Source organism: Anarhichas minor, unplaced genomic scaffold (assembly GCF_050575085.1).
Source record: "Anarhichas minor isolate MPS153535 unplaced genomic scaffold, ASM5057508v1 ptg000004l, whole genome shotgun sequence".
In the NCBI taxonomy this organism is placed as follows: Eukaryota; Metazoa; Chordata; class Actinopteri; order Perciformes; family Anarhichadidae; genus Anarhichas; species Anarhichas minor.
Window position 1 is genome coordinate 6453922 of NW_027466450.1, and position 26579 is coordinate 6480500.

The 26579-nt window shown below is 40.4% G+C and overlaps 2 protein-coding genes across 4 annotated transcripts; one reads left to right on the top strand and one right to left on the bottom strand.

Moving 5' to 3' along the window:
• Positions 1-4745: 4745 nt before the first annotated feature.
• nfe2l2a (nfe2 like bZIP transcription factor 2a) lies at positions 4746-11307 on the top strand. Its single transcript, XM_076107430.1, has 5 exons — positions 4746-4928; positions 7869-8135; positions 8413-8505; positions 8596-8775; positions 9701-11307. The coding sequence occupies exons 1-5, from the start codon at positions 4893-4895 to the stop codon at positions 10949-10951; spliced, it is 1827 nt and encodes a 608-aa protein (XP_075963545.1). The 5' UTR covers positions 4746-4892; the 3' UTR covers positions 10952-11307.
• A 657-nt stretch (positions 11308-11964) lies between these two features.
• hnrnpa3 (heterogeneous nuclear ribonucleoprotein A3) lies at positions 11965-19041 on the bottom strand. Of its 3 annotated transcripts, none has more exons than XM_076107440.1 (11): positions 18886-19040; positions 17971-18093; positions 17692-17838; positions 17354-17564; positions 17186-17275; positions 17006-17083; positions 16272-16319; positions 15661-15798; positions 15443-15565; positions 15262-15341; positions 11965-13765 (listed from the first exon to the last, which is right to left on the bottom strand). In XM_076107440.1, exons 1-10 carry the CDS (start codon positions 18889-18891, stop codon positions 15277-15279), a joined length of 1029 nt encoding a protein of 342 aa, XP_075963555.1. In that variant the 5' UTR covers positions 18892-19040; the 3' UTR covers positions 11965-13765; positions 15262-15276. The 3 variants fall into 3 exon arrangements, with proteins under 3 accessions (XP_075963555.1, XP_075963553.1, XP_075963565.1); XM_076107438.1 differs by lacking the exon at positions 11965-13765 and adding an exon at positions 14449-15160; XM_076107450.1 differs by lacking the exons at positions 11965-13765; positions 15262-15341; positions 15443-15565; positions 15661-15798 and adding an exon at positions 15805-16072 and having other exon boundaries at positions 18886-19041.
• Positions 19042-26579: the final 7538 nt, after the last annotated feature.

Sequence of the window (26579 nt, forward strand, 5' to 3'; positions counted from 1 at the left end):
ATCTGCTGCTTTTCTTTGTCATTATTATGGTACTGTAGGACTATGTTTTGGGGTTTTGGACTGCAGGTAGGACATAATACGCAATAGGAATATGACACCTGTGGACCGAACACGACAATCGTGTTTTATGTTTTTAATATCTCTCAATGTTTGGCTTTGAAACCAGAGAATTAGACAATTACACATCTCGCATTCTCTTCATTCTGCACCCGAATGCACCATTTTAAGTATTTCCCACCATGCCTTGCGATAGACGACTGGTTGCATATTCTCCATTGACTGATGAGACTGGAATTCACAGTCACATAGTTGTTACAGACAAAATTAATTCAGCCCTTCTAGTATTACTACTTTAATATTCAAGAGGACTTCAAGTCGTGTCCAATAATTATTTTGATAGTTAAACCTTCAGTATGTTAAAGTGAACTGAAGGTTACAAATAATACCTTTATCCAGTTTATAAAGTGGAGTAATGAAGTAGTGCTTCTTACACTAAATGTCTGTTTTACCACACAGCCTCTTCACTAAAGCTGGCATATTAAACCTGAGATGATACATCTAGTTTTATACTTATCATTTCTAATTGCATTGTCTACCACATCATTTTTTTTTATTCACAAAAACAGCATCATCATAATGTCAAAAGTCCTCATGTGTAATTTGTGACGTGGTTTAAAAACCAGAGTAACCTGAAACTATATGACTTCACTGTTTACCTCCACTCACTCACCTGACTACTGTCTCCATATGGCACACAGCAGTGCTCTTTAAGTGATGATTTAACACTACATTAGAGTACAAAAATGACAAACAACAGTATTGTTACTTTAGAATACAAATGAACTTCGATTGAAACTTGGAGAAAAAAAAAAAAAAAAAAAAAAAAAGACAGACTCTGAGAAGTGCTTAAAACAGAGAGAAACTTTATTTGTCAACAGTAATATTGCAAAAAACTTAAATGTCCAGACGTGTGAAGGTTTATTTTGCACAGGATGAAGTATTAACTCCCAAAACAAAGTTCTGTAATGCACTGACTGCAAGCAATTAAGAGTCTAAGTGTAGCACAGAACTTTATTTGGAAAGCCAAAGTGCCACCTCATAGGATTGTCCTTGTGCTGAGCCTCATCCAACTTGGTGCTACTTTAACTTGCTGTAAAACACAAAAAACAAGTTAAGCAGGACATCCACTTTGATTATATCTTTTTTCATTGTATTGACTTTTGAAACATGGGGCTACAAGAGAGAAAATAGCAGATGTAGTTTATAAGACTTGTGAATAAGAAGTGGGTAAGACTTTTAGGACTTGGCCTACAGAAAGGCTCGCTGTTTGGTGGGTACTCCTTAGTGTCAAACAGGTAAAGCAGGCCAGAGGAGTCTTTTTACACATGGTAAGTTCTCTACAAAAATAATTAAATGGTTAAATATCATTATGCAATAGTTGATCCTGTCAGACATCCAGCCTCAAATCATCCTAGAAGGCATTTACTTACCTCTTTACCCTTCACCATCTGGTTGGTTGCAAACTGAAGCAGTCCCTATATTAGCTGACATGGTTGAAGGTTCCACTAATGGTGATATCTTTAACTCCAGTGTATCACTCCTGCGCCAGTGTTTCATTGAGTCTACCTGTTGAGCTTTAACAACTCTCTGAACTGAACAGACTCAGGAAAAAACGAGCTATTCTCTTTACAATGTAGACGGACAGCAATGAGGGAAGTGCAGAAGGCCAGCTGAGCTCCAGCAGTATTAAGTTCTGTCAGTTTGAAGGTACTTCACGCACTTGCCGCTTCAACAGCAATCAAGTGACAGCAACTTCAGAAGTGCAAAAATAATGCAATAAAACAAATAGTGTCACGACTCAATCACGATCTTGTCAATGATTTACACAGGAAGAAATGTGATAAAGTAACTTCTTCAAGCCATACTGTACCTGATAGGCTATAGGTGGTCGCAAGGGACCAGCTGCAATCCAACACGAGGGGCAAGTACTCTTGATGATAAAATGCAAAAAGCAGAAAGCGATCTGAGGATATTGCAGGCCGTGGCTGACTTCACAGTGCAAACGCCTGTTTTCACCGCGGTAGGTGTCCGTCTGCGGACTTGCAGTGCTCTAATCGTAAGGTGGCTACCGTCGCTTTTACCTTTTCCTCCCCCAGTCCTGTGCAGTTCACTATATGCAGCTGGAAGAATGTCGACGTGGAGCTGCCAAACGTGAACGCGTGTTCATGAGCGCGCATGAGGAGGAGGAGGGGAGGGGGCAGGGGCAGGGGGAAGGGAAAAAAAGGGCTTTTTTAGTGTAATTTCACGCAGTGGCACAGTGAGCTGCACTTTAGTGTGAGGTTCTTCACAGATAGGTGCTGCAGCCAGGGTTAAGTCTGTCTTATTAGCTTGACATATTTCAAAAGACACTTAATTACATCTCGATCCGACTTCTTACTTTCGCTGATGTGTCAGCATGGTGCAAATGTAATTCACTTTTATGAGTCTTAACAACTTTCTGCAATAGCAGTCGCCTAATCATTGAAGTTACAACAATAGCAGTTAAGGCAGCAAGATTACGTTCCTGCATGCCTGTCTGCAATGAGAGAAGTAGGCCAATCAGATCCGTTATAGCCTGGGTTGATATTGACACATGTCAAAAAAGTATTTTCTCATACTAGTTAAGATAAAGCTAAACAAATCTAACCTTACCGATGCTTCATTAACCATACTTCAGCCAAAGATACACTGTTAGAAAATGCTTTCTTGATATTTGAATCTTCTTGAAGCTCATTAATGTGGGGCATATTATACTAACTGTGTGGAAGAAGTATTCAGACCCATTACTTAAGTAAAATTAGTAATACCACAGTGTAATAATACTCTAAGTAAAAGCCCTGCATAACTTTATAGAGCCTATTAGGATGTATGAGCAACTTTAAATAAGTGAACATACTAATTATGCACTCATGATCCCAATAACAGTAATATTATCATAGCAAATGGTATTGCAATATTAGTATTGATGCATTAATATGAAAAACTTCTTTATGTTTAAGCTGGTCAGGGTGGAGCTTGATGTCGATCTTAATGTGTAAAGTATAATATAGCTGTTAAATAAATATAGTGGGGTAAAGACTATTGCCACTCTGAAATATAGTGAAGTAGAAGCAGAAAAGAGAAATGTATAAGAAAGACATCAAAATTGTACCTAACTACAGAAGGCTTCTTGATACAACACTGCATCACATTTAAATGAATCATATGTTTGCCTATAAAACAGCCTAAATGTAGGCTAGTGGGGGGAAAAGGAGAATATTTCCATCTGTAATGTAATAGAAATATGGCTTTAAATGAAAATAGTCAAGTACAAGTAGGTACCTCAAAATTGTACTTCAGTACATTTCAGTGCAGTACTTGAGTAAATAAGACAATATATATGTAAATAGTTCTTTTTCACCACTGGTGTACACCTGATTCAGTTTCTAATCACTTTACGTTAGGCTACTCTTTATTATTTTAATATCATCATGCCTGCCGTATTGTAGTTTATTTGGTTATGTCTGTAGTTGGCTGCTTTAATAAATAACATTGTCACAGTTTATTATTGTCAGTATATCAATATAAGCCAAACAAATAAACATGTACCAAAGTCAGTGTTGGAAAGAAATTATATTTAATGATGTACTGTAGCCTGCGTCACTTAAAGTCCTTTCCCTTAATGAGTACTGTCATTTCAGGCTTCAGCTACTTCTACTCTACATTTCAAAAAGGAAATATGATTTGTTTTATTCCACTACATTTTTTTAACAGCTATAATTATTAGTGACTTTTCAGATTTAGATTTTGTACAAAAGCCAATGAAACACAATGCATTGCTATAGATAAAACTAACCCCAAAAGTGTTAGTGTTAGCAGTTAGTACAAGTACAAGTACTGCTTGCATGTCAATGCATCAAACACTGTGATCCAACAATGTAAGAATATGCACCGACAGGGACCATTTAGCATCATGATTACTTTTGGTGTAGATAGCTTACTTAAGTTGGCTACATTCTGTTCCTAATGTTTACTGAAGTTCAATTTTAAGTGCAGGAATATAACTTGCAGATGCTGTTGTTTCTTTAAATAAACAATCTAAATGCTTCTTCCACCACTGACCAAAGCCCACATTTGTCTCCTTAAAGCTTTGTGACAATCTCCCAGCCGTCAGTGGATGACTTCAGTGTTTCCACGGGGACATTAGGGCCCCAGGGCCTCCAGCTCCACACTGGGAACCCTAACCAGCAGGGGGCGTTATGCACCAATCAAAAATCAAAACTCTTCTGATGGCGGAGTTAAAATAGAAACGATTATGTTATTTTTAGTTTCATATATAGGTCTGCATATAAACTGGCCTACATATAAACTGGCTTTTTGGCATCTAGAAATGTTGACACTCAGAAGATTAAGTGTAACTTGTTGTGGCTTTAATAGTTTTCAGACAACCAGTGCTGGTTTGTTTTACCATGTTGATTCATTTCCAATCACGTGTACACGCTCGTCTTTAAGCTTTATTACAAATTGAACGTGCACATATATATGTTGTGCATCGTGTTTTTATTTTGTAACCAGTGTTTTCAGGCCTCCATCAGCTCGACCTAGCGGGCTTCACGCGCATGCACACGCGCAGTTCTCCCCGCCTCATAGGCCGGTGTGAGGGGGACGATCCAGGCGCCGCCGGTCGGTGGGCAGGGCCATCATTTCCGTGATGTTCATTAGATTTAAAGGAGGCAATGTTTCTCTCCGCTCAGCTGCGACGACGGACTCTATCGGCTTCGGACCTCTCGCCATTTTTATCTGCCACCCGAAGGGAATAACACACACATTTACCAATCATAAGGCGTGTCTTTACGGCCAGGCAGCTCTCCAGGATGATAGAAATGGAGATGATGCATTCCAGTCAACAGGTAAATAGAGAATGTATGCAAAGTGATCGCTGGACATTGACGGCTAACTGCCTTTCACACGCTTCTAAAAGCCCAATCGTTCAGGTGAACTTTTTTTAATGTTCGCTATAGCAAATTGGACAATACGCAGTGACAACCTGGTTATTGCGCAGTTATTAAGAGGTTATAATGTGGAAATAACAGCTGGGGGAAAAGATCACACATAATACACCGTGGGCCTGGCTTTCTTTAGTTATAGACATGTTAAGGTTGCTCCTCAATACAGCTTTCACTTTTGCAAGTCATTCACTTGTGACGTTTGCCTCGGCAAGATACATAACCAGGAAAAATAATATTAAAAACCAGGCTGCCATCTTAGTGTTGGAGCTGTTACTTCGACTAAAATAACAATGTATCTTTAACTTGTCTGGTAATCTGTGAATCTCGTGAGCCTATTTCTCGTAACTGCCCAGCCCCCCTTCCTTATTCCTCAAAGCATGTGATAGGCTACCATATCTGATATAGACAAGCGTGTAACCGTGGTGAATCATTTATCTAAAGGCCAGACTTTTGCCTCAGTGTTTTTTTTTTGTTTTTTTTTCAATGTATTTTGACATGTTAAAGAACCACAACTATAGGCTACTTGTTATTGGTCGTACACACTGAATGAGATGTTTGAATATGGGATTATTTCTCATGTGATACATCCTAAGTGTTTGGTTAAATCTGTCATAAGTGAAGGGTCAGTGGAAGCCCACGGTTGACTGATGAGGGTCAAAAGGGCTGCTCTGGACCATGTGCTGCTGTGTTTCATCATCCTCGGTTAAGGGTGGATGTCCAGCGAGTTGAGGGGGAAGAAGCTGTAATAAACCACTGGAGTCAGGTCCCCTTTGAGGCCCTTGTTTAAGATGAAGAAGGATAAATGAGCAACCCACAGCATGAACACGTTGTATCGCTCCTCTGTCAACCAGTCTGATAGCCAGAGGGGCCACTAGCTCTTAGCTCTGCTTGTTTTCAAAGTGTGTCTGTATGTGTTGTTTAATATGTGTGTTATAATTTGCCTGGTGTCTGATCTCTATGTTGAGTCGTTATTTTAAACTAAAGGCCTGTTGTTTGTCTGGCATAGCTGTGTATTGTGTGGCAGAGAGGTCCGGGAAGTTGTATGAGCCAATTTCCTTGTTCTGGTGCCAATTCAGGTCTTGTGACAGCGATAGCCGTGTTGTTGATACCAAGCAGATAACCTGATCTTACAGACCTTATACATTTACACAGTCGGTTTGGCATCAATCGGACTACAAAACCAGCGAGTTTGGTTATTCAATAGGTAAATGCCCAATTAATCAGTGACAGTGAAAGTGTTTATTGAACTTCCCTGTATAACCGACAGCCATGTTCTACAAGGAACCTGCTTGACTTGTCAGATGAGTTTATAAAGTGTGACAAACAGACGGGAATGTGGTTTATTAGTTTGGAAAACATGGATCACCAGATGTCCCACTTAGACACTTTAGGCTAGTTCCTCATTCCTTCAGAAGCCATAATGGCTGGTTGTGTGCTGCTCACCCCTCACTCCGTTAGAGCAGGCAGCCTGACTGACGTGTAATCCTTCAGCGGTCATGCGTCTGATGCAACATTGAGTCAAAGATGGTAAGTGGGTTCTTGTTTTTCAGTGCTAACAAGGTGTCAACAAGGTTTTGGGAATATATTTAGATGCTTGTTTGCTATTGTTGTGAGTTCATGAAGATTTACCACATACTCCATTTCCTTTGAATATAAAAAATCAAAAGAAGGGAATATTATTATGCAGTGCTTCTCCTTTGTTCCACATCCTCTTTATTGTGTATTATTCTGCTTTGTGCTTTATTTCCCTTCAGGTCCTTCTTTGCTTCCCCCTAGCTATGTCTGTCTGGCCATCTTGATTACAAGCATTAAAGTGCCTTTCCCATAAGTTCTGTTTACACACAAATTTGAGGAACAAACACACAAGTCACATGCTCAGACATGTTCTTGTGAACCAGTGTCTTGGGTTTATGCAACATCCCTGAGCCTTGAGAAATGGTTTCCTTCTGTAAACACTTTCTGTGTAAAATAGCCAAGGAAGAGAGCAGCAGAGTTTATCTTTGCACATTCTTGTTTAAAAAAGGCAAAAACATTCAGCCAGTGTAGTGGAAATCTATAGGAAAGGCTGTGTCTAACGTTCTGTATTGTCAGCAGCTTAATAAGAACTCAATATACTAAATGTAGGACAGAATAATGTGTGCAGTGTTGTGACAGAATACGCTGAGGTCAGGTATCCATAGTTGTGGTTGTTTACGTGAAGATATTATCGCAGGAAGGAAAACAAGGAAACGAGCTCTGTACCCAGCAACAGATCTACGGCCTTTTATCCCGTATTGTGTTTGTTTGTACCTCCCTAAAGGAATATTACTGTGTTGTCATTTGAAAACAATAAAGAACACATTCCCCAGAACCGTGGTGCCATGCTTAAAAACAACAACAGATACTTTAACCTTTAACTTCCTGATTCAATATGACATGAATGTTTGGGATTGAACTTATTTAGAGAACTAATCATGAGGTCACTTGTGCAAAAACTTGACTGAGATTGTGCCCTCTTTGTGAGTTTGAACGAGACCCATGAATTCACACCTCGATGTAATGAGATGGGTAATGATCGCTTCCCTTGGAAAGAGTATCAAGTGAGGATACGTGACTTCTGCTGGCGTGTGGCGGCAGGAGAAAGAGAGAAGTGCATCTATTATTCATGAGGCTTCTCCCCTTCGACTTTAGTGCCAGTGTTGTTGTCAGTGAATGGATACTGAGGGACAGGGTGTGGCAGGTGCAGCAGCCACGCTTCACAGCGGGGCGCTCTCTTCCTTACTCCAGTGCTGCTCAACAGTCTCGCTGCAGCACAGCATGGCTCACAACTCACCAAACTGATTTGCGGCTCTCTTTTTCTAGGACATGGATCTGATCGACATCTTGTGGAAGCAGGACATTGATCTCGGCGCCAGGCGTGAGGTGTTTGACTACAACCACCGTCAGAAAGAACACGAGCTGCGGAGGCAGCGGGAGCTAGAGGAAGAGAAGAGGCAGCATCTGGTCCGGGAGCAGGAGAAGGCCCTGCTGGCACAGCTACAGCTCGACGAGGAAACGGGAGAGTACATGCCCCGCCCGCCACCCAGCGCCCCACTGCAGTCGGCCGTCACACCTCTAGAGGTTACACAGGTACTGCACGCGGCCGTCATTACTCATGTCAGAGGTGGACCACTCCCACTTCTTTTGATAGGCTGCGGCTGTGTCGTAGCTAGGTAACCACTCGTCCTGTGTAATTACTGAAACACAGGTGCCTCTGTAGTTTTGCATCGGCGTATCCTGCTCTAGGAGCTACTCTACAGAGACATAAGTTCTATAAATATAAATGTATTCGCTGTTTTTAAAAGATGGTGTGCCACAAAGGACGAAAGATGGTAAAGTCTAATATGTATTTGAACCTTTCTTGCAGGATGTCAGCTTCACAGAAGAGAACGATGACGCCATGTCATTTGACGAATGTCTGCAGCTACTGGCAGAGACATTTCCTGTAGAGGAAGCTGAGGTAATAACATTGAATTACACATAGCTGGCAGCCTTCAACAACTGTCTTATTCTTGTGTAAAACTGTCATATTCTTGTGTTTGTCTGACAGAACACCTCCGTTTGCCTGGACACAACTGCTGTTTCAGCACCCATGATGTCCCCCGAGCAGCCGGCTCTGCCGCCAGCCACCCTCTCCCCAGGTCCACTACCACCACCACCACCACCACAGAGGATGTCCCCAGATTTGGAGCAGGCCTGGATGGAGCTTTTGTCCCTCCCTGAGCTGCAGGTATAATACACGGATTCTACCACATCAATGGCACGGTGTTTTACTCAAAAAATGCATCAACGGGGCAGGAGCCCGGCATTAGAGGACAAACACCTTTTTGTTGCTCTGTGAGAATGGGGTCTCATACATGTGAGACAGGTGCAACTGGCCCATTCCACTGTGGTTAGCTTACATTTCTGAGACTTTTTAGACAGGTGGGTGTTCCAAGAGGCCATGCAGTATCTATAATCATCTAGCAGACGTCTTGGTCAGAGAGGGTGTTGCAGTAAAACCTCTACTTTCTGGCAGCAACGTTAAGATTTGTGCACAGTAGTTTCTCAGTAGCTGCCTTCTTGGTTTTGTTTTGAGGCAGCTCGTATTTGCATTAGCTAATGGGTGGAGCCGTGTGCTTTTGTTGCCTTGACCTCTCACTGTGGGCTGGACTACAATCCTAACCTTACAGCTTACATAGCGTTGCATTAGTTAGCTGCTGATAAGACTTTAAATTGTAAAACAAAAAAAAAGGAGGTTCTTGTTAGCTGCTTTGTAAAGATTATGTGGTCGCTTAACTTTTCAGCAACTGCAAGCTGGGAGATTGGTATTGGTGATTTCTGATCTATTTCAACCACTAGATATTTAGTTGGTCTTGTGCTGCACCCAGCTCTACCAGCATTGTCTGTGAAATAGTCACTTGAGCAACCGCATTACTAAAAGCTCCAGGAATGAAACCTTGTGGTTTAGATAATAATAGATAAGTAAGTATGTTGATGAGTCAGTCATCACAATGTGACACAGACCATGTTTTTGAAGAAACTGAAGGTGTATGTATGAGCACATAAATATACATGCACCCACAGCATCACTCTCATCTTGGATTTTAAACTAAACTTGTACTGTAATATGTTCATTGTATTCACTTTTATGGTTCTTTATCTTTTTCTTCTAGCAATGCCTGAGCATGCAAATGGAAGACACACTGGAGACCACAACTTATCCTCTTCCAAACAGCCCTGAAGTGCAGAATCCAAACTACACCTTTTACCCCATGAATCACACAGACGGGGAAACAAGCACTTTAGATGTTTGTCCTGCGCCGTTTATGAATACATTCGATGGCTCTGTTCCCAGCATGGTCCCACCAGACAATCCCAGCCAGATGAAGGAGAAAGCTCCTCAGTTAAACGCTAACTTCACCGCAGAAAGTTTCTGCGACATATTTTACCCCAACGCCGTTCTGGAAGAAAGCAGTGGCCTTCAAGGAAATGAATGTAACGCCGTGTCTGATATCCCAAACAAGCCTCCCTTCACACCAGTGGACCTTTACAGCCTCTCGTCTGGAGACGCGTTTGACAGAGGAAAACATAATCTGATGGCAGAAATGCCAGACTCAGATTCAGGAATCTCTTCAAACACGAGCCCAACTGCTAGTTCACCTGGGAAGTCTTTGCATGGAGACGAGTCCTTTGGTTACAGCGATTCAGACATGGAGGAGATGGACAACAACCCCGGCAGTGTTGAATCTGACTACGCTGACATGTTCTCACTAAATTTCCAACCTGATCATCTTCAGTCGGCAATTTATATATCTGCAGCGACAGGGCAGCCACAGCAGCAGCGGGAAAATAATCCCAAACAATACAAGACCGACCCGGCAGAGGAGAACGGCCACAACAGCACCCCCTTCACCAAAGACAAGCAGAAGAAACGCTCGGAAAAGCGTCTCTCCAGAGACGAGCAGAGGGCCAAGGCCCTCAAAATCCCGTTCACCGTTGACATGATTATCAATCTGCCCGTTGACGACTTCAACGAGATGATGTCGAAGCACCAACTGAACGAGGCCCAGCTGGCCCTGGTCAGAGATATACGCCGACGCGGCAAGAACAAGGTGGCTGCCCAGAACTGCCGCAAACGCAAGATGGAGAACATAGTGGGTCTCGAGAGCAACCTGGACTCACTGAAGGATGACAAGGACCGTCTGCTGAGCGAGAAGAGCCAGAACATCACGAACCTGAAGGAAATGAAGAAGGAACTCAACAGCTTGTACCTGGAGGTCTTCAGCATGTTGAGGGACGAGAAGGGGAACTCCTACTCCCCCTCCGACTACTCCCTCCAGCAGTCGACGGACGGCAGTGTCTTTCTAGTTCCTCGCATCAAAAAGACTTTCAAGAGCGAGGACAACCTCCTATCTCCCTTGTAATATGGTACTGCATTATCATAGTAATACTATGCAATAACTTTCTAGTTGTTCAGCTTTAAAGCATTAGTAGCTCTGCAGAACTATTGTATAGTTTTTGCGCACTTCTCTTGAATGTTGGAATATTTTTGATATTTTAGTTCTTTTGTACTCAGATTCTTTAACCGATATTGTTTGTAAATATAAACATTACTTTCTTATGAGATTACTGTATGTGTGTATATATTGTATATATCATATTTCTGATTGTTTCAATCATTGTTACTCATATTTTATAACTGTCCCTGTATGATTTGCTGCCCAAGCTCTTTTATAAAATCCTGACTTCTGTGCTTTTCAATAAAGTATTCCTACAGCTATACGGCCTCCTATTTACTGAAAGAACATTGTGTGTAGTACTCTGGCCCGCAACAGATTGATGCCAGATGGATGTACAGTATAGTTAAAGGCACCATTACATAACTTACCACATGTTCAAGTCAGTTCTTGACATGAAGGCTCTACCAAAGGGCTTACAAAGAAGTGAAGAAAAGAAATACTGTAGTGAAACAAAAGCGTTAAACCACTTTTACAATCTGCTTGCTTTATTTGCGCAAGCTTGTTTGTAGAGTAACCTAAATCTTTTAATACGGCATAACTCCCTTCGGAAAAGAAATCACACCCAGTGCATTCATTATGTCACACAACAAAGAGTACAATTGTCGAGCTACAGTAAGTATGCTCAGTGGGAAACCATGCATGACAACTTGACAATGGTCCAAACCGGACAAGCATATACAAAGGTGAAGCGCCACGCAATCAGTATATGCTCTCCGTGCACTTTCCCCACACAAACACTACCTTTGAACACCAAGCCCATTTTCTGCTCTCACGACAAACTTCAGAGGGTGTGTGTGGCGAACTAAACTGGCGAGAGACTCATGGAATCAAATACACATTAAGAACAGTTATATTTTACAAAAATAAATACAAATATTTACAGCTCTGTATATTGTTTCAGAAATAAAACACTCAAGTCATGGAAAATATCTTTATTTAAGAGCACAAGAAACACTGAACATATCTTACTGTTTGGCAAACATCGTTTATTGACACTGGTGTGTTTTTGCACCACTTCATTCTGTGTAATGGAGTCGGTCGTTCTACGTTCCCCTGCAGAAACACTATCCTTCAACCGATTGAGAAACATCGGCCGGCATTGTTTCTCCATTTTTCCGACTGAGTAGGCCTGACCTGTGTTGAACCCTAACATGAATATGAATACTTTCAAACGCAATAGAGTTTATAGAAGGTAATCAAGGATTATTTTTGTTTTTTTCATGGGGGTCATTTTACAACCACTGACAGAGTGCGACATGTTTGCCACGGACATACGTAAGTTTAAAACGAATGTTAGATGTGCATCAATCTCAAAGACGTTACATTATCCAAAAATGTAAATGTATTCTTTTATTAAGATGTGTAATTGGGAATGCATGTTTAAATTTACCATGTTGAATCACTTCCTGTAAAACTGCCACATCTTCAAGAACAGGAATTACAAACAGCAGAGTCTGGAGTTATTATTGTTCAACGTATTTTGAACAGATGGTTTGGACAAAATGTCTGCACTAAATGGAAAATGTTTAGCTTTTGAAAAATCCTCTATACTTATACTTCTTAGACAGAGTGCCTACTAAATACTCATATACTAAATACTCTACATATATTGTGTTTGTCATACCACTGTTGGTTAGTTTCAAGTTGTGATCACAGCACCTCTCTTTGATACGGTTTCCATATGTTCATGCGACTGCCTTTCAAGGAAATACATATATTTTGTTTCTTTCTTTGGGGAGATTATGTTGAGGTTTCATGTTGCATTATAAAAGTGCATATTAACACTATTTTTTACATTATACTTATATCACCTCCAATTGCTGCTCTATGAAAGTTACTTGCATATTATGACATTGTTTTGCTTATTTGCACTAGACTGACAAGGACCTTATTTGCATACATATCAACACTGTGCGACACAAGTGATGGCTTGACATTCGTATATAAACTCAGTGACCACTTTATTAGGTACCTATGTACAATCTAATGCAATCTGACACAACTGTTGTGCCATTAAATCTACTTTTATAAAGCTTATAATGTTCTTTTTTAAAACTGTCATAAAGTGGTTATTTAACTTATGTTTTAACACTGAGGTTATAGTTAGTAGTTGTGTTACTGGACTACGGCAGCCTTCAGTGTATGTAATACGGAGGACAAAACGCACCACACAAAAGCACGTCTCAATATAATATTGTCCGTTACAACACCACTATTAACTATTAACTCAGTAATAAACATGTAATTGAATATACACACCTCTAACAACGTAAAAATAAATAAATAACTCAACTTTGAATTGAGTCAACGGCAGAATTTCTGGCATACCTGCTGTATTAAATTGTAATACATTGTATTGGTGTGCCTAATGAAGCGGCCGCTGGGTGTAAATACTGTTTCACTGTTTCAGAGCATGGCAATTTCTTTCCACCTCTGTGTTTCATCACTGTCAACTTTATCAAGACTCTCTGACATGGAAACATATTTTGCTTTCAAGGTCTCAGGCTCATTCTGGTCAAAGTGGAGCAATACTGGATGTCATCCTGCTTGGCTTACCTTAAAAGAACCCTTGCACCTCGTATAATCGCCATGTGCACTGTAAGATTACAATATGAGCAGCCTTGGATAATATTTTGAAAAAGTCTTACCCATCCAGAACCTTCCATGTTATCAGGTCTCTACAGATTTTCAGCAAGAAGAGAATGCCTCTTTCCACATCTGCAAATCAAGCAAAGTGGTTACTCTTACCTGCTTCATCTTCTTAAGTCAGCCTTTTGTGAAATACTCACTCCCTTTTCTTGTTAATGTCTGAACTCTAGCACTTGCGGGTAAAACTGCAGTATCTCTGACTCAACGGGATCTCCAATGTGTCCAGGAACTAGTCTTTCTTCGCCAGCACCAGCTGCTGGAGGTCTTTAGCTAGCCTTGAAAGAGATAGATGCTCACTACCAGGAACGACACTGCAAGCTTCCTCCATGGGCGTTGTGCTCGATGCTGCCTTCTCCCTTCTCTCTCAAAATGCTGACTGGTCCACTGTGCTGGGGCTGAAGGCGTCCTGTCTGACAGTCATCTGCAATCTTCCACACTAGCGATGCTGAGGGCCCAACTGCAGGTGCTTGTGGCTGTTATAATCCTATTCGCTCAACACTGGTTGTATGTAATGGTGTATGGACCATTGCCCTAGGACTACCCAAAACTCCCTTGTCATGGACTCTTCTTGTACAAGTAAATACAGTAAATATATATATATATATATATATATATACACACTATGCTCCCAAAAGGAGGAGGGAGTTCTGGACAGGCTGATTTTCTAAACTTCACAGTTACAATATGCAAGCAACAGATATTCAAGAACTCATTTGATCTTTTTCTGAACCAATGACGCACTGAACCTCATGTTACTTTACTACACAATTTTATTCAGTCTTTTTCTTCTAATCAAAATATTCGAACAATCTAGAATTCTGTTTTCTGGCAACAGGAAGAGTGAGGATTCCCTTGATTCTAATCCAGAGTTCTTGTATTTGATGACACTGGTACTACGAAGGATTTACATAATGTGCTTCACATACAAAATTAAAATACACTTGACACTTGCAATTGGGCAATCATAATATCTTCAAAAAAAAAAAAAATAAAAAAAAAAATAAATTGAAATTCTAGCTCATTTGAGGGCCTGATTTAACTAGGCTATATGACAAAAACCAGGTTAAAAGACAAAAGATTAATTTACCAGAAGAAAACTAACCCATGTATAAAAAAATAAAATAAAAATAAGATATTGAGAACTGACTTCAGAGAACAAAAAAAATAAAATAAAAGTACTCTTTACCTCTGATACCATAGGCACAATACACACACTTCAGACGCACAAAAGGTAAAATAGCTGGGTAGGGAAACATCTATCACAATTAGGGAAGAGTATCATCTGAACTCATGTCTTGTGTTTACAGTCCTTCTTCCATAAACTTCTCCGATTTAGCTGCAGTAATGTCTGACTTTTGTGTTCCTCTAATGCTCTCAGATGACTGCCTCAAAGTAACCTGCAGCTTTTCCTGACAATTCCTTTCCTTTGCTCACCTCCTCGCCTCTCCTGCTAAGAACTGAAGCCTGTTGAATGGATACAGGATAGAACAAATAGTTATTCTGCACTTTCAAGGGCTCACTCTGTACTGTGCTACGAGGGTGGTGTGGAACTGAATGCAACTTACCAAAACATGAAATAATTAATATCGCCGTGAGCCATAGCCGCCACCTCCACCGCCGCCGCTGCCACCAGAGCCATAGCCACCTGCAGTTAAGGATTGGTCACCGCCAAATACGTTGGATACTCTTCAGGAGAAATTGTGATGTTATGTCACTGGATGTAGCATTTTAGAGGGTAATACTCACCGCCATAGGGTCCTCCTCCACCCGAGTTTCTGCCACCATAGTTGTTTCCCTTCATGGGTCCATAGTTGGACTGTTGTCCACTATAATTTCCAAAGTCATTGTAATTTCCACCTCCTCCATATCCTGAAGATGCAAGCGTCATGTATTTAAGGCAAGTCCTGATTTTAGGTGTCTGAGACTGCATGTTTACAATGGGTTACATCGAGCACTTGTTTTACCTCCGTCATTGCCTCCGTAACCTCCATCACAGCTGCCACCAAATCCACCACCCTGGTTGCCGTACCCTGGACCACCACCTCCATAGCCCCCTCGGCCCCCTCCATAACCTGGTCCTCCACCATAATTTCCTCCTGGACCTGTAGCAGTGAACATACCAAACATACAACTTAACCTTATTGAGAACAGTGAAATGAATAGCTCACGAGTGGTATTAACAGAACACTGTTGTAAAGCATTTTCTAAAGATGCGACACAATTGTTGTGCAAGTTGTTCTGCTTCTAGCCGGAGGAGGAGCGGCAGCTGCAGGGGGCCGAGCTCCACACACAGCAAAGCCAGATCTGGGTCAATCTGTGGTGGGCTGGTCGCTGAAGGCCCAACTGGACTCTGAGCTGAAGCAGTTTCTGGTGAACCTGCATGATTTCATCTGATTTTGACCCGGTGGCACTGATGACAAGCATCAAGAGTAACTATATAGAAAGAGCCAATCTTCTCGCTGATGGTCTCGTTTATGTTGGTCATATAGATGCATCAGTATTTAATCAAGACGGTTTTATAACAAGTTAAAAGTTCATCACAGTAACTTTACGTGAAACGTTTATAGGAGCTCACCATTGTCAAAATCATCTCCATAACCACCTCGTCCTCCACCATAGTCACCTAAAAAACAAGGGTGAGATATATTAGGCATTCAAAATGTGACCAATTTGTTGTATACTTGAAGCCTTGTCACGGATGACACCATATCCACACTAATGTAGGTTCATGTGATAAACAATCTCTCTCTCTGCTCTGGCCTGTAGTCCACCCTAAGGCAACATTTTCAGAAGGGTGGACGACAAAGCATCTCGATAATACTTACATGTCAACAATATACAAACATGACAATGCATTTCTGCATAGCAGCGATGTTAGAAAAACCCATTTCTGTCACCTCTGACTTACTTTGCATGTCTGTTGTCTGACAACTGCATGAGGAAATCAACACTGTTTATATACTCCTATTGTCTGACAGCAGATCTCCTCAATTGAGAGTTTAGCAGAGCTAAAACACAAAGTAAGTGCTCACAGAACGTTGGAGGCAACAGAGCAGAGCTTATCCCTCCCTAGATCAAGCTGATTTACCGATTTTAGCAGATGGCCATGCACCATTTAGTCGTTTACTGACACTTGAAAAATTGGAAAGAAGAGGTGCAACCATTTTACTTTCTTTAGAGTGTCAGTGTGTTTGCTAAACTTCCCAATCCTGCAACCCCTATTGACATGTAAACATCACTATCAAATGCTCCTGCATTAGTATGTTGAAGGCTGGAGGCACTTTCCTCAAGGATGCAAGTACTACTCACCTCGACCGAAGTTGCCGCCACCGCCACCTCCAAAATTACTTCCTCTCCCCATGAAGTTTCCAGATCCTCCACTCCTGCCTGATATATACAAAGGTGACATTTTAGAGCCGTTTACATCAACGAACTGACTGCAAACAGTTTGTACAAAATTGGTCACTCTACATTTTATGGTGTGCTTACCCCTGTCAGTGGACATAGCACTCATTTCCTGTTTTGAGAGCGCTTTTCTGACCTCACAATTGTGGAAGTTGATTGTGTGGAATTTCTGGGCTTTAAGGAAAAAAACAACACACTTAAATACCATTGCTTAATGTTTACTAACAACTACGCTGAGGTCTAAACACATACCAACAATTTTGTCTACAGTGTCGTGGTCTTCAAAGGAGACAAAGCAGAATCCTCTCTTCTTGCCAGTGGAGCGTTCCTCCATGATGTCAATGCATTCAATCTTTCCATATTTCTCAAAATGCTCCCGAATGTGAAACTCCTCCGTGTCCTCCTTGATACCACCGACAAAGATCTTTTTCACTGTCAGATGGGCTCCTGGTTTGTTGGAGTCCTGAAATAGAGCAGTTCAATGAGTGCACACACACACACACACACACACACACACACACACACACACACACACACACTGAACATTAACATCGCGGAGGTCTCTGCCTTCAGGTCTGGGATTTGTTTACCTCTCTGGACACGGCCCTCTTGGGTTCTACAACCCGGCCATCTACTTTATGGGGCCTTGCTTTCATGGCTTCGTCCACTTCCTCTACTGCTGCATATGTCACAAAGCCAAACCCTCTTGATCGCTTGCTGTTGGGGTCCCTCATCACCTATAAGCAACAAAACGATGCACAGTGGGAGTGAGAACAGTTTAACTGGACTGCAGCTATGTTTATAACGTTATTACGTTGTTTATGATTATCTGAGGCCATTTTGCCACAGATTACAATACAAATACGTACAACGCAGTCCGTGAGAATCCCCCATTGTTCGAAATGGGCCCGTAAACTCTCCTCGGTGGTTTCAAAGCTCAGACCTCCAATAAACAGCTTTCTGAGCTGCTCGGGCTCTTTAGCTTCACGGTCCTAAAAAAAGCAAAACAAGAACATAAATATAATTACAGTTGTGAATAGTGTTACTGGGAATGTAGTTGAGGAAACCAACAGCACGGTTACAGAACAGTGTGCTCTTACAGATTGATAAATTCATAATGTCATCAACTACATCGTAATGACAGTCCAACGTAAGATTGTAACGTTTCTCGTTGTAGCGCAAGACTAAGCTAATGGTAAAATGCATTGTCGTGTAAAAGTAGGCAGACAAATAAACCCAGAGCATGGACAACAAATACTATGGCTACATTATATATATATATTAAATTATATGGAAAAAGATATTCGTCAGGCTGAGGCCCGCATTCCATTACAACCATAGCTGGACTACTCCAGCTTTGACAGCTAGCGTTAGCGTTAGCTTACTTCACGAATGCTGCAGGTTCAGCATTGTGTAATTACCAAAAAAAAGCCACCAATTATCCATCTACTGTACCGATTAATGTGGGTGTAAGGGAACCGAGCAACAATGCTCAGTCAACAGTCAAAGTGAAACAATAACCCAATAAAGATCTCTCCAGTTGTGACACCACCTAGCTTAACTGTAACACTACAGTATTGTAATTTTGACAACCGTTAGCTTAGCTTAGCCACAACGTTAGCTACCGTTAACAGTGCTGAATCATGAGCGGCGTTAAATCTACAGAGAAGATACACATTACAATACAACACCGGGCGTTCCCTCGTCAAAGTTACAATTATTAGTAGCTTCATTGCATTTTACAAAAAACAGTACATTATATGCAACATTTGTGAGCACTTCACCTCCATTTTGCAGATGTCCACAGCCGCCGATCTGATCACGTGAGCAGGAAATCGATGTGGTCGTAGGTCCGTCCTAGATTACAATCATCACATTTAAACTATAGCACGTGGAAGCTACTGTTGTTCATGCGTGCATGTGATGGTACAACATTCTATGTAAATAAAGCATTGTTTATTTCTTCTTTCTTAGCACACTTTGTCCCTTTTTGCTGCCTGGATTCCTGCAATGAAGAAGAAAAAGAAGATTATTTGCGCCATCTACTGGTTAAACAGGGACACGTCTTGACAGAGCAAAGTAATGTTTATCCAATCCCTGAATTGTTTGGGCAGACCTTAAAGTGACTGGGACATTGCATTTAAAAGAGACCTAGGTGAGTCCTGTCAATTTAAATCATACAAGGGATGTAAAATACAAACACTGTGGGGTTCTATAGACCTGAAGTAATACAATTTGGTGCCGCTCAATGTTCAATAATTGAGACTGCTGGGTGTGGATTTAATTTGATGGCAATTTAAAATCTTCAATGATCACATCATGTTTGTGTTACTATGCAACCGATCATTTAATAAGTTCCTGTTCAGTGTTGGTGACCTACCTTTTGAGACCGATGTTTCAAATACAAATGTGTATCAATAGCCCAAACCTGAATAATCAAGCCCAAATACAAATATAGACGCTAATAGAGTATCGACTGTAAAATAAAGTGGATATCTTATGAGCCAGCTGGACAGCAAAAGTGGCTAAAGCTGAAATTAAGGTCTAATTGACAGTAAAACACAATTGTTCAAAAACCCAAATGCATTTAAACTGATTTATTTGGGTGTTTCAATTAGTAGAATACGTGACTTGTAAAACTGTCACGTCTTACTAGGGTGAGTGAGACTAGTGCCCTTTCTGCAGAGCCTGATTAACCTGTTAGGGGGCCCCATGGCAAAAATGTGCCCTCTGCACAATATGTATGTACACTGGTACCTCAATATTTCCATTAAGTTTTGTGCAACCAGTATTCCTGCGCTAGAAAAATATTTAGTTTGTGGTTATTTGATTTAATCAAACTTGTAGGGATGTGCAAGATGTAAAGACAATACAAACAAAACACTCTTAAAAATATATTATATATATACAAATGGCCCCTCTACAAGACAGAATCAAGGTGTGAGAATGGTCTCTGGGACATTGTGCAGGGAAATTGAGCCATATACTGTGTCTGTTTGCAATGTTCCAATGTTTGGCACATGCCAGTGTGATTTTTAAAAATAAACTCCTTGCCTCATAATTATTCAATGCTGTAAGTGATTCAGCTGATCACGAGACTTTGCAGTTACAATGTGAGTTTCTTTCTATAATCAGAACAGTTGGGTCTATGTTTCCAGTTTTAACACAGCAATCATTATTTGTATTTGTTGGTGTTCAAGTTAAGGCAGCTTACGGATGTAGTACTAATACAAAAGGCTAGAGAGTCACAGAGTTGATGGCGTATCACATTCTGCAAAATGCTATTTATTTGCAAGCTGAAAAGTGGAAAAAAGAGTTGCATATTCACTGAAGTGCTATTCTGTCATATTGTAAGGAGTTTTTTTTTGTTTATCTCTGTTAGTAGCATCATCTCAAGCAGCACTCTCATTGTGAACTTCCATGAACACGTTCATTCATTATAGTATATTGGCATGATGTTACACATTAAGCAGAAATTTCTCAAACCAAATGGCCTCCAAGCATGCATAAAAGTGTTCCCGATATTCAAGTTATAGTCAGCTGTTGAAACATGACATCTGTGTTTTCAGTTCAAGTCAGATCTCTCTGACAAGAATACTTGATCGGACAAGCATGATCTATGAGCCAAATGCTACAAGCCTTGTTGAAGCTGACCAGCATCCAAATATATGACTGTTTTATGGTTCATACAATGTCTGTCATTAACTTTATTGTTGTGTGTGAGGAAAATACAGCCCCAATAAAAAGGGTAATGTTTTTCTGACACTGTTAATGATGAGTATTTATGATCAGTCCATAGTTCAAATTCAAGACAGTCTGGGGTTTGCTCCCTTTATTCCACTGCAGTTACTGTAAGAGATAATGGAGACATTAGGATTTTAATGCTAGCAAATAGTTGAGCAGAAATTTCTCTGTTGCTCCTACAAATATGAGTAAATCACAGACAAATTACCGTTTATACAGTAAATCTTTCCTTAATTAAACTCCTAATGAGGAATTGGTAACATTATTTCTACTCCTGAGCATATACAGTAGGCTTATTGAAAGAAGTAATACTAATATCCCATTTTTTTATTGTTTTACATATTTATTTTTGATGCCCTGCCATGTGGGAACATGTGAAAAAACCCATCTTCCTCTTTGAAAATTGATCCCTGTTGGACCATTTGAGGATGGTGATGGTATTTCCAACAATAATGGGCAATATATTATCTGTATATTTGCAGTGGATGCATGTTCAGACCAATGGTACACTTAGCATCTGAGGCCTGTGTGAGCTACTGTTGTTGAAGCAGAGCAGATGGTTGGGATGTATTCCAAATGTCATGGGGGAGATTTTTCTGTCTGTATTGGAATGATCAAGAGTTATAACCCAAACAAGCATTAGAATGCATTTTGGAGTCATGCAACAAAAACTCTGCATACCACATTCTGTCTGAGAACTGATCTGATGGTCATGATGCTGTAGCTTTGTCTCTGCGATTACTTGTATTTCAATTTAAATTAGCATTTGACCAATTATTTCCATGTATACACAAACTTAAGCTCCAGACAGCTGATGTTTTCCTGACACTTTAGGCTAAAAATCAATGATTTTGGCAATAAAGCTATAATGTGTTGATGCGTCGTAGTTTTTTCGTTCACCCGTCAGTGTCGGCAACACACACCACAATATTTACCTCACAACAGTCATATATAGTTGCTGTGCATTGAATAATTAACATCAATACATTCATGTTTTACATGCAAAAACTGTAAACTCCCTAACAATGTATAAACTAATAATAATTAGCTCAATCTTGCCAAAATGCAGCATAAAGTACAAATACTGCGTACATGTTCATGTATCAGTAGTGATAATCAAATAATATATAATTAATATATAATACATGTCACACTGCCAGGGGCCTTTACTTTTCATACTTAAGTATATATTTCTGATATCTTTACTGAGATAACTCTTTAAAATTATTAAATTAAGACTGAAATCACAGGACGTCAAGTTTAAGAACTGTTCTTTAATAAACTGCATAGTTGTGGATGAAAACTCTTCCTTATTAACACATATGCATTTTGGTTTATCGTATCCATTATGGTCATGAAACATCATTATAATAAAGTATGTATGTAACTTAGTAGGTGAAGTTGTGCTTTATTTTGTGTTACATATTGGCCATTATCATATGCCAGATCTGTGACCCCAATGAACAAATGCCCGGCAGGCATTACCGCGATAAATTATCTTAGAATTGAAAGTCCTCTGAGATCAGCAAGGAGGAGCTGAGCCGAGTGTAGCAAGTGTATTGAGAGTAAACAGTATCAGCCTCTCACAGATGTAGTTTGATGGATGCTCTGTGTACACCTCCTTGCCCCAACCTCAGGACAACATGTTAGTTTGGTTGTTGATCACACCCCGCAGTCTTTGTACCTAACTGCCCCCTGACACAAAGATATATCACAGGTCCCACACACTGCTACCTGCCAGGGATATTTCTATTCTGTGCACTTGTGGTGCTTTGTCCTCTCATATGGCTTTTTAAGAAACAGCTTTTTATTTTTCTTCTATGAGGCTCAGCTTCTAGAAAACGGAGATTTAAATGCAATTAGCAGGTCACTTATCAAATGGAGTGAAAAATTGATAAAAGTAACAGTTAATGACACCAATAAAAAAGTCTTGGTTTGCTCTGATTTACCATTATACAATCTCAGTCTTGATTGTAATTTTTCTTCTGTGACAAATGAGTGATATAACGATCCACTGAAATAGAGGGGGATGACAGCCATGGTGTGGACTAAAAGGCAGCACTTAGAACTACGATTAAATAATTAATACAGGTTTTATACCCATTTTACACCTCCAAATTATGGTTTGCCATATATCTGAGACGCAGCGGCCGAAGAGTACCATGTCAGCAAAAATTTCATGTACAGTAAATCTTTGTAAGGGAGGAGCCAGTGGCTGCAAATCATCTGTGAGGTGAGGAATGACATGAATATAACCTTTCCCCCCTTTTATTCTTATCAGGTGGCAAGGGGTGAAAATACAAAGTAAGCAAACACACACACAACAACACACGCACACGCACACACACACCCACAAACACCTATATTTTTATTTTTTTATTTGACCTTTGTATCAATGTAATTTGATTGGATTGATAGCATTGCTGCTCTGATTGCACAACGTTTGGTTATGTAGGAAGTGATCCAACAGTAGGTGGCACCATATCATAATGCTCCACACAAGACGTCAGTGGCGAGTGCCATACACAAAAGACCAGCTAAGCCTGCAGGGTTTTCTTTCTATTAAATCCACTTCATCCACTCCAACTAACACAGAAATGTCCCTTTCCTGGGAGCAATGAACTCACATATCTCCAATTACAAGATATGTAATTTGCACAAAGCTAACATTAACAATATAACCTCTCAAATGAGGCCATATTGTGCCTGATTCTCTTTTCCTTTTCAGCGTCCTCTAGATGGCACCATGGTCCATGAAAAGATAGGCCTTTTATTTTCAAATCATATCACCTTGTAAATGTCAAACAATATTCCGTGATACTAAATTATTATGTTTCCCTTGTGTCACATGTCTGGCTACTTGATTATCTGCAATCATTTCAAAACCTTAATTGTATTTGTTTCTATTTGTTTCCTTGATTAATGTAATTATGGGGAACGCATTTTTATTATAGCAATAGTGTACTTTATTAGGGGTGCTGTTGCAAGATGATTGATGTATTTAAAGCATTGCTTTCTAACTTTTGGGATATTTTCAAGGGAAAACAATGTGTTCTGCAACTGGTTTTATTTCGTCTTCAGCTACACAAGTCATAATGTGTTTACCTGTCTTGTCGGATGTCACTGAAATATTTGTATGAACTTAATGTCCCTTGCAAACCCAACCCCTTACTGTTCGTGGCGCCTGGGGTTTTAATTTTGACCTTGTCCTGAGAAAGCGTATACTGGGCTCCGTGACTCCATCAGGGAAGCTTGCCTGCCATAACCTGGGTTTGGGTAGACGGACGTACGCAAGTGGAAACTCTGAGGAAATGGAGATTCAGAGCAGGGAAACCAGAGAGTCAATTTAGTCACTGTCTACTACCTTTTCGCATGCAAGTACAAAGCCAATCTCACACGTCGGTGTTGACTAGAATCTCTCTCTGAGGAATTTAAGGAAAGAACAATTCCTAGCATCTGTTTCCTGTTCACTTGCATAGAGGAAACTGGGTGTAAATCACACCAAATATAAATAGAATCAGCATTCAATTTGCGGGAGCTAAAGTTGGTTACAGTGGCCTTGCATTTTGCTTCTTTCTGTCACTAAAATATGTGTGTCTGTAGTAGGAGTTGAAAACAAAGAAAAAAAAAGTGTTTTTCTATACCCTACCACATATCAGCAGGATGACAGCATAAAAGATTAAATACTACAACAATTCTACCTATGGAATTATTCTACCTTTAGAAGAATCTCTATAGTATAATATGACTACAGAAGATAGCAGAATGATTCAAATGGGTTTTAGAGTCCACAATTATAATTATGTGGCTCTGCAAGAGTCAGCCCTCTGCCGTTTACAGATTAAAGAGCCCAATGAACGCAAATATGTTTTAAATACTGGTTGAAAAACTATAATAAGGCTTCTAGAATTTGCAATGTGATGTGGTGAAAATTGGCATAGTTGTTTAAGTAATACATGTCTTTGCATGGTCTTGTACTAAATAAATAAATCATTTCATATAAATATGTTTTTACTATCTAAGTCTGGTATCAAGAATGTATCGTAGGTATAATTGTACTAACACAGAACTGTTTCTGTGGATATGAAATGGAGAAAATGTAATTATAAGCTCATGTATAACAGTGTTAAGTGTTATAAAGATCATCACATTTCTCTCAATGCAAGTGTCTCCATAATTTATATCATTTAGCAAAAATAACTTTTTCTACTGGGAGAATTGTTGCTCACGCTTGCATTATGTGTTTTCCTGAAGGACTCAGATACACTGTTTTCATAAGTCTAAGAACATCTATGCACTTAGATTGCTTTTTAAATTGACTGAGTCTGTTAGTCTGATACATGGAAGCCATCACACTGAGCATTGATACTGTCAGACAGTCCAGGACAAAGCCCTTTTAAATGATCTACAGGTCAGGATGGGCTCGGAGTATTTTTCTCCTTCTCCTTTATATGGACAGGTTTTCTCCAAATGCTCTGTGGGAGCAATAAAGTGTGTAAGGTTGTTTGGTTTGTCAATCCTTTCCCAAATGATTGCGTTGACAGGATTCAAGGAATTTGTGTTAAAGTTGGTGCTACAGTCAGTACAGAAATACCCATCGATCCATGAATGTCATCAATTTTGTGTTTTTAAGTCAGCGGCTGTGACCTTCCGTCTTGATTTTAGGGAGAAATAGAAAAGAGGAGGAGTGATTATGTTAGTAAACAGTCCAATGCATTGGCCTATTGATGTCCAGAGAAGAGCAGTTAGTGTGGTGTAATAAAAACCTTTATTTACAACTCCTCAGTGGAGAGCAACAGAGGAGTGCTGTGTTTCCCTCTGGCACTAATTGACTGCCTGCAGCAGGAGAAACATAGACTCTCACCCCTCACTGGTGCACTGCTCTCAGATGTAATAATAACCACTATGTTTTCTCTAAATGTACTTCCAAAGTCATCCTCCTCTACAGCTATCGTAAAAGAGTATTAATTTTGATAACACAGGGATTGTCTAATAAAATTCAGATTAGGGGAATGCATTGTAGTGTAACCCTGCATGCCTGCTCTCTGCTTAAATGGGGTGAACCCGCAGTGATCTGCTCCAAGGCAGTTGTGTGCGGTCCATTCAGTGCATGTCCCTTCTTCATGGGTGAGAAATAAGGGAGGGGGCAGGTGTGGGAGGCAAGGGAAAAGCATCTCTCCCTTTCCCTAATTTTTGTGTACGAGCAACAAACGACCACAAAAGTGCTGCTTTCACAGTTTTCTGTGGCCCGACGTTGAGCTCCCAGCAGCACGAGACAAAGGAATGGTGGGATGATGAAGTCCCGAGCAGCGCAAGGCAGGTGTTTCCTCGGTCTCCGGGGAGCCGGGGAGTACACCTGCCCACTACTAACCCACTGTGATGGATCGATGAAGCAGTAACTGACTCAGCACTTCAAAAGCTCTACCTGGGATTAGAGCACACAGGACCTGATTGAAACACACTGTCATCCCACAAACAATAACACACATCCATCTTGGCGGGCCAGCTCTTCTTTCCTCCCCTGTGCTTTACTATCACTGAGAATGATTGCACTGTTGATGATGAGAGGAGCAATCTATTGCATGAGAGGCAATGGCTAGATTTCTGCAGACATGATGTCTAATGGCACCACTTGGATACAGTAAACACTATCTGCATCACTATGAAGCAGCTGAATTATGACCTTAACACCTGCTGATCCAAAACTGGTTTACAGACATGAATACACACAAAA